Source organism: Gossypium raimondii, chromosome 13, assembly GCF_025698545.1.
Source record: "Gossypium raimondii isolate GPD5lz chromosome 13, ASM2569854v1, whole genome shotgun sequence".
Classification (NCBI taxonomy): domain Eukaryota; kingdom Viridiplantae; phylum Streptophyta; class Magnoliopsida; order Malvales; family Malvaceae; genus Gossypium; species Gossypium raimondii.
Genome location: NC_068577.1, coordinates 28,875,854 through 28,884,515, shown reverse-complemented (window position 1 = coordinate 28,884,515; position 8,662 = coordinate 28,875,854). Strand labels below are relative to the sequence as shown.

Here is an 8,662-nt window from a genome sequence, read left to right as displayed (position 1 = left end):
TGCTTGGTTCTTTTGCTTATTTTTACTCGCCACTATAGATCATCCGTGCTGATTTTCTTATCGTATTAAATGCTTGAATTTACTCCAAATATATTGTACTTAGATTGTGACAGAGTCGATTATGAAGATATTAATATTAATTTGAGACTGAGGTTGAAGTTAAAATCTTTGATATTTCGGTGGAGCTTGTTGTTGAATATGAAGGTTTATTTTATTATTATTTTTCTCAAATTATATTATTTCATCTATTTTGAATTTTCCTAACCCCGTAAAATCTCATAAAAAGCATTCTAGGCGGCGAGTTGATGCAAAGCTTATAACAATCGAGTTTTGGTAAAGAAGAGCAATCCGGATCTTCTAGAATCAATTTTAGAAAGCATTTAATTAAACCGGATCGTTACCGCCTAAAAAAGATCAACCAGGAAAAAAGAAAAGAAAAGAGAGGAAAAATGAGTTGGAAGAACGAACTACCGGACGAGCTATGGAGAAAAATACTTGAAATCGGAATCAAAGCCTCAAATTTTACTTTTAAAGATCTTTGTTGCGTTTCAATCTGCAGCAGACGCCTCCATCGTTTATCCAACGAGGACTTACTCTGGTCCCACTTGATCTCCGTTGATTTCCCCAATCAAACATCATCATCTTCCTCCGCCAAATCCCTTTACAAAATCAGGTAAATTCTAAAGATAATTGAAAATTTTCTCACTTGAAATTTGTTTAAAAAATTTTGTTATTTTGTTTTGTTTTTGTTTTTGGCAGGTTTGAGAGGGAAAAAGAGAGGAAATTATGGGCTCATAAAAGGGCGGTGTTGAGGAAAGAGAGTCAGGTTTCGGAGCATTTAAGGAAACTTCGAGAAATTGAGGTTCGATTACGTGAAGAAAGAAATAAATTGAACTCTTCACTTTTGGAGTTGTCTAATTTACACAAGGTCAGGTAATAATATATTCTTCTTCTTCTTTTTTAGAGCTTCTGTTTTGATGCTCAGAAGAAAAGATTAAAGTAGAAATATTTGACCAACTACTCTGAGTTTTTCTGACATAATTTTAAGTTTTCTGTTTAAAACTGAATATATCGATCTAAATTACATAAGGTCAGGTAATGATTTCATTTTTTTTGTAGACTTTTCCCCATGCTTTTAATGTTTAATTTAAGGTTATTGCACAAAAGAAAAGAATAAGTTGATATATTTGAGGATTTAATCTCAGTTTTTCTGATATAATTTTAAATTTTGTTTGAAGTTCTAATTTTTCTGTTTAAACCAAAACAAACCGTCCTGGATATGTCTATGTTATTGACTTTTGTGATTAAAGGATTTTAGGAGGTCAGAGTGTTCTAATTACTAGTAATATGTTACACCTTCAATGGTTGAATTTAGTCATTTTCTTTTGTAACAAGAACGAATCTAGTTTTGGGTTGAAACCTCAGACACAAATAGAACACTTCGCATTTTTATTCTTCTTTCTTTAAATATATTTCGTGAATGTTACTTGTGAGTCCTCATTGGATTCAATCTTTGGGCATTGGTTGTTTCAGTCAAGCGTCCGTGGCTTTGAATGTGTGGCAGCCCGAGGTTGTGCGTGGTAGGCAAAAGCAAATGGTTGAGCAATGTGTTGTACCGGTTGAATCTAGAGTTCATGCCCTAGATATGGAGGTTAAACTTTGCAATCAACAGCTACAAGTGTTTGATAAGGCTTATGTGAGTATTGATTTCTTATGGTGTGCTAACATGATTATTTAATAACTTTAAACTTGTGAACTACGTTTGATGTGTTTATCGTGTTTTAATGACAGAGAGACGAGAAGAGAAGGCTTGATACAGCTAAGGAAGAGTTGAAATCCATGAAATATCACCCTTTACGAGATTATACGCTATCAAGTACTGAAAACCAAGAAAATCGGAAAAAGAGGAAGAAGTTGAAAAACATGCATCAACTGTAAGATTCTTGTTTATCCCTACATCTAATAAAGCATCCAGACTGTTCTGGGGAAAAACAACCTTGTGGATATGTTAGGCTTGTATTGTAATCTTTGGCATGTTTTCTATGCTTCATTTTGTTCACGTACTTTTCATTCTAAAAATATTTTTGTGAGTTGTTTGTTTAAGATATTTTAGGGCTAAGATTCATATTTTCTGTCAGTTCTTCCTGCTCCAGGTTTGTTTCAAAGTAAGGGAGGAAAAGGAAAATGAACTTTCCGCGCTAAGCTTCATTTAGTTTCTCATAAATCATTTGATTGCTGTAATAGATTTCTTAGATCACAAACGTGTTAAGTCGTTTGAGTAAAGTAGTCCTCACTCCATAGTAGTGTGGTAAACATCATTTCTGCATTTCTCTTCTGCTCTTCCGGCATTTTGATGTATGTTAGGATAATCCGTATGACTTGCTTAACATTAATCCGATTAAATGCTTTAGCTTCATCCATTAGGTTTCAGAAGCCGGAAAACTTTCTTGCTTTCTAGTTAGAATCAAAAGAAAAATGGCAATAAGATATTCCCCTGAAGGTATATGCATTTGTTTCTAGGGTATGTGTCCCTTCGAGACAGTTTCAATCTATAATATTTGATCATATTTATGAAAAATAAAGTTGCAGGGGAACTGGTGACTGACAAGTGTGTGTACCTAGTGACTTCGTAGGAGAAATCTATGTTACTTGAATTGGGTACAAGTGTCGGGAACTGGTATTTGTTTGAGATGGGTTTGTTCCTTGTATTTGGAGAGTCTTTGGAAGATTGTATCCCCATACTCACGTTTGGATATGCAGCAGATATGGGTGTTGGACAATGATACTTAAAGAAAAAGGAAGACTTCGAGCAACCTAGTGAAAAATTAATTCCTCTCCATAAATGAAGAAGCTATTTTATGATGTTTCCAGTAGCACCATGTAAAAATTAATGCCTCTGGGTAAATCTAGAAGCCATTTTAGGTAATCTCCTGAAGATGTTCCTCCTACAACTGGAACTAAATGGAGTCAGCTTTTGTGTCTGGAGTTTATTTTAAAGTGCTGAAGTATAGTATTATTCTCCTTCTAAATGGAGTCTGCTTTTGTGTCTGGAGTATAAAGAGGTAAACCACTTATAGGGTAAAATTGTGTTGTTCTTGTTGGATAAATCATATTTTGATTGTCTCCCAACCTGAAGCCAAAATAATTACTTCTTATTTGGTGGGTTAATGTTATTCTTCTGTTATATATCATTATTATTGTTTTGTCCTAAATCCATACTGCCTAGCTGTTATTCCAATAGTAAGTTGTTGATTTACTTTACTTACACAACTATAAATCCAGTTCTAAAGTAGAAACTAAAATGTTCTCATGATGTTTCACAGCTCCTGATAAACAAAAGGTAAAACAACATAGATGAGCATGTTTGCTGGATTGCTTTGCTGCTCGTACTGGCTCCCATCTTGGTATGTTGTATTGTGGCTTTTAGTTGTTTTGCGGTGCCAAAATGTGCGTGCCTTTTAGAGGCCTTGAGTGGTACAATGTTTCATCAATTGTTAGAAATAATCTTCATTTAGAAGCCCTTTTTGTAAAACCAATTTGGTGGTCAGACTTTTTTAACTGTAAAACTGCATCATCTGGCTACAGTTAACTATGAGCCTTCGGGTCTTCCATGCTCTGGCCTTTAAGTTTCTGGCAAGGGTGTCGATTGCCCTGTCTACCTTCTAAGGGCCGTAGGATTCTGGAAACCACGAAAGGAAAATGAATAGGAAGAAGGAAATGTTGGGTTTCAAGCCAATAGAAAATTTGAGCTTTCCAATTGCTTGAACCGTTGGCTAAAGTTTTTACAGGTTTAGCTTTTGATTTTGACGGTTCGATTTATGATTTGATTGCTATCCTTGCGGAACATTAATCTTAAGTCTTGACATTTGCAAGTTGAACAAGAAAGGATTGTTTCATATCGGTATATATTTTATTTTTAAATTTAAATCTTGTTATGTAATTTACTTTTTTTTTTAAATAATGCGTAGTTTAGTAACATTTTGTTCACATTTTATCTGCCGTTATATAAAAACTTTTCAATCAATAACTATTATTATACTAAAATGATAATTTTCTTATAAAATAAAGAGATATGGAGAGAATAAAGAATAAAGAAAATATGAAAGCAATAAAGAATGTATTTTATTGATAAAAGGGTAATTATAATGCTTCATTAGAGTTTTTATATATAAAGCATAAAAGAAGTAGAGATCTAATTCTAACAATTATTAGAATTTAAAGTACACTAAAATTGTCTTGATCATGATAGACATTTATTTAATAAGATATTCATAACATTCTCCTTAGATGTTCATTGGTAGATAACGTGTTTCGTTAAAACCTTATTAGGAAAAATCTTGTGGGATAAAAACCTAATCAAGAAAAAAGAGTACACAATTTATAATATGCATAATATGTTGCCTCATTAAAAATCTTATCGGAAAACTCAATGGGACAATCTTGATTAAGGGAAAAAAAAGTACAATGCGTATTTACTCTCCTTCATAAAAACATCACATACTTTCTCATGTTTTACGTATTCAATCTTGAATATTAGTTTTTAAATGACTATTTGAATGTATTGCTAAGCATTTATATCACTATTCTTTTGAAAATCATGAGTAAGGAAAATTTTGGGAAACATATTTTGATATCTTCGGAGTTTCAATAATAATTATAGCAAACTTTAATTATAATCCTTTTATAAAAATACAAATAGATATTTTGGATCATTTTATAATCTTTTTTCAATTATTATTGACTAAGTCAAAATTACCACATATGTTCAATTATTTCAATTCATATAAATGAATGATTTTTCGAGAATTTCAATATACTTCCAAGATTCTAAATCCTTCAAGGATTTTAATATAAACTTTACTATATAGTGATTTATAAAGGTTATAACAACAACTATTAGACGTAAGTTAAATCTTTTATGAATTGTCAAAATAATATGTCTAAAGATTATTGATCTACCACAAATATATATATCTTTTCATAATCAATACCATACTTAGTGAAAAACTTCATATTTTTATTCTGCTTTTGCAAAATTACTTCATTTGCACCCTCATTGGCTTTATACCTTTAGATATTTGGACTACTGGACCAAAAACTCTACGAATTTAATTGTACTTGAGTTGCGTCTTTCTATTTTAATCAATTTATTCCATATCTATATTTCTTAATAGATTTATCCAATATCCTCCTTTTGTTTCATTATTTCATTATTTCAATAATAATATTGCCTGCAAAATAATTGTCGACCACTTTTATTATTTGGTTTCACATTTTCTCGAATTAACATAATTTATCGAGATCTCTTATTTTTATTATTTTAAAATTTAGTTTCAGGTATCTAAATCTCTTCTAGAGTTTTACTTATTAGTTATGTCTTGAGTCTTTTTTGGAGCACCCGCCTTCACTATATGACCATCTAAAAGAATTTTTATCTTTGGAACCGATCAAACTATGATTTATTCTAACATTGTCATATTGAGACTTTTGGTTCAAATTAAAATATTAACTTGATTATTCTCATTAATTTTGTAAATACATCTAATAGTTAACTTGTAATGAGTTATCCTTATTAAACTTCTGGTTCAAATTACTCTTCCTTATTACAAGTTATTATTTCTCTCCCCCTAATGTCGGGAAAACTATTGAATCAAAATTGTAACTACAAATCATGTCATAATTGAATCTCAAATACATTCAAAACATCTAATAATATAACGAAACATGTAGTTAATATATATTCTCAACTTTCTTTGAGGATCCACTCATCTTTGTGCGTTGCGGTAGAGCAATTGGAACATATACGCACATAGAAAAATTCAAAGATTTTAAATGTTTAGCTCTTGATCAAAAACCAATTGTAATGGGGAGTATTTATAACTTATTGGCTTGATGCGTACAACACGTAAATCAACATAATCTCATGTTGAAATAGGAAGTTTAGTTCTCATAAGTAATAGTTTAGACATTAATCAGAGGTGTTCAATCAATAATTTATCTAAACCATGATGTGCAAACTTTTATAAAAGATTTTCAAACTCAATCAATAAAAGACTGAGATATAGACTCATCAGTATTAGCAAGATGAATTATCTTAATTGTATGATCTGAAATTAATTATTTAAACAAGCAATCTTGCAAACAATAGTTTGCAAATTGATAACACATATGTGATTATTTTGTAGATGCATTTACCAAAGTCATATAATATTAAAATCATCCACATGGCGGATGAATGGGCCCATAGTCATTTCAGAAATGCGATACATTAAATCTCAACTTTAGCTAGTGAGTTTCTAAGAAAATTTTTATTGAGAGCAAACAACAAATGATATATTTTTTTTAAATTAAAGAATCTTCTGATTCTTTAACGAATGTTCATATAAATTCTCAATTAATTTTTGCATCATATATGACTTAGGATAGTCTAACTGGTCACGCCAAATAGTAAATGTATTTGTATTAGTAAACTTCGGTTTACTTTAACATGTTTTTCAATTGTACCAATAATGTAAATATAAATTTTGGCAATTGATAATTTTATTGTCATTCTTTTTATTTTGTATTCACATATAATTACTATGATGACATTTACTACTAGAAATGTCTAAATCAATGTGAAGTCTATAATGCTACTAAGTCTGTAATACCCAAAAAATTTGCGAGAAAAGATTATATTTGATATAATAAAATAAGGAAATAAAGCGACAAAAAGGGGAAATTTTGGAGTTATGTCAACACTGGGAAGTATATTATGACATATTAGTTCAAGAAAGGATTAAATCGTAAAAGTGAGAAAAGTTTTGTTGCCCAAGAGTAAATATTGAAAAATTGAGGGGTTAAAGTGTAAATATGAAAAAGTTGAAGGACCAGTAGTGTAAATATTTTAAGGGTGGAATGATCTAGAAACTAAGGAAAATGGATGGATTAAGACCAAATTGAAAAAGGTGAAGAATTTTGAGGGACTAAATCACAATTTTACCAAATTAAGTGATGACTCAAGGATGGAATTTTAAAAGATCATGAAGGGAAAAATGGTCAATTAGAAGAGAGAGAAATCTAGAAGATAATGATGATGTTGGAGATATTTTATATTAATTAAATAAATAAATATTAGTTTATTAGTATTTTAATTTGATTTTTAAATGATATTTTATTATTCTATTATTATTTTATTTAGTATATATATAAGAAAAGGAAGATGAAGAAGCATGCAACCCTCCATTTTTTCATGCACCAACGTGAGAAAAAGAGAGAAAGAAAGAAAGTTTTGCTTTCTTTACAATTTGGTCCTTCCACCAAAAATTCACCATTTTCATCTAGAAATCAAAAGAATTTTCATAGCCACCAAGAGAGAAAATTGATAAGGAGACTATTGGAAGCTAGAATATCAAGTTAGATTCAAGAAATAAAGGCTGGAGAAGAGAGAAAATAAAGTTAAAGATTGAAATCAATAGAGTAAGGTAAGAACATTAAGATTTCAATATATTTTTTTAGTTTGATATTATTGAAAAAGTAGGGAATTGATGTTAATGTAGGAATTTATTATATAAGGTTCTATGTTCTTGACATGTTAGTGAAGGGAAACAAGAGGAATTGATAGAAAATATTGTAGAGAAAGGAAAGGAGGGTGTCATAAATTTGATTATCAACATCTTGCACTAAAACAGTTTTGGACAGTTGCAGTAGGTTAACTTTGAAAAATCACCATAAATTTTGGAAATTGAATTAGAGAGTGAATAAGATATGAAATGAAATTCTAATGAGTCTATTTTTACATAAAAGAAACAGAGAAAGTAAAAGAGTTATATATTTTGATATATTTGAATTTTAGTGAGGCAAGGTCGGATTGATTTTGGAATCCCCTGTTCTAACTTTGATAAATCATTATAAATTTTAAAAAATAATTGTAATTTTTAATTTATATTATTAAATTCCTTAATGAGTCTAGTTTCAAGAGAAATAAACGCCACTACCATCAGAATTTTGTACTAAGAGATATTTGATTTTTAGTGAAGAGAGGTCAGAAACGGCAGGTAGTGAAACAGGGGAATCTTTAAAGAATAAACTGTACCAATTGGATAAACTAAAAATTCTGAAAATTTTATGGTAAAAATATATATGAGTCTAATTTCAGGAAAAATTAACAGTGCATAATTTGGAGTTCTGTATCTCTAGATAAAAATAATTTAGTGATACTGACTCGGATAGATAGCTTTGAATATACTTAAGGGTGAATAATGAAACTTTAGAAAATGTTATTTCTAAGAGTGTTAAGTACATTAAGGATGTGGAATGTAGTGGTGGAGGAGGAAAAATATATGATTTTATTTTAAAAATAGCTAATTTACATGTTTTAGGTTCAGGGACTAAATTGAATAAAAGTAAAATTTTTAAGGTAATTTTTAAAATGGAAAAATGACGAAATTTCAAGAATTGAATAGTTTTATTGTCTAAATTAATAGATTGAATGAAATTATTAATTTAGATCAGAATCGCGTGGAAAGTCGAGGAAAATGGAAAATTTCCAAAATGCCCCTTTATCATGGTATTTCTGCAATTTAGCCTAGTAAGTTTGTATTACTGTAATTCAAATCTAATTATTATAAATTATTGTGTTTTAATTGAAATACATGGTAATTAAATAGAAATTGCTAGTGAT

The 8,662-nt window shown here is 29.9% G+C and overlaps 1 protein-coding gene across 2 annotated transcripts; it reads left to right on the top strand.

Annotated features, from left to right (window-relative positions):
• Window positions 1-237: 237 nt before the first annotated feature.
• On the top strand, window positions 238-3,927 carry LOC105783856 (F-box protein SKIP24). 2 transcript variants are annotated; one of them, XR_008193007.1, is made up of 6 exons: window positions 238-673; window positions 760-933; window positions 1,534-1,696; window positions 1,792-1,934; window positions 3,324-3,404; window positions 3,586-3,927. XR_008193007.1 is itself a non-coding variant. In XM_012609539.2 (5 exons), the coding sequence occupies exons 1-5, from the start codon at window positions 450-452 to the stop codon at window positions 3,328-3,330; spliced, it is 711 nt and encodes a 236-aa protein (XP_012464993.2). In that variant the 5' UTR covers window positions 239-449; the 3' UTR covers window positions 3,331-3,927. The 2 variants fall into 2 exon arrangements, 1 of the variants encoding a protein (XP_012464993.2); XM_012609539.2 differs by having other exon boundaries at window positions 239-673; window positions 3,324-3,927.
• The last annotated feature ends 4,735 nt before the right edge of the window (window positions 3,928-8,662 follow it).

Coding starts and splice junctions, on each gene's coding strand:
- LOC105783856 (XM_012609539.2), top strand. CDS start 450: ATGAGTTGGAAGAACGAACTACCGGACGAGCTATGGAGAAAAATACTT. Junction 674..759: donor AAATCCCTTTACAAAATCAG/GTAAATTCTAAA, acceptor TGTTTTTGGCAG/GTTTGAGAGGGAAAAAGAGA. Junction 1,697..1,791: donor AAGTGTTTGATAAGGCTTAT/GTGAGTATTGAT, acceptor TTTTAATGACAG/AGAGACGAGAAGAGAAGGCT.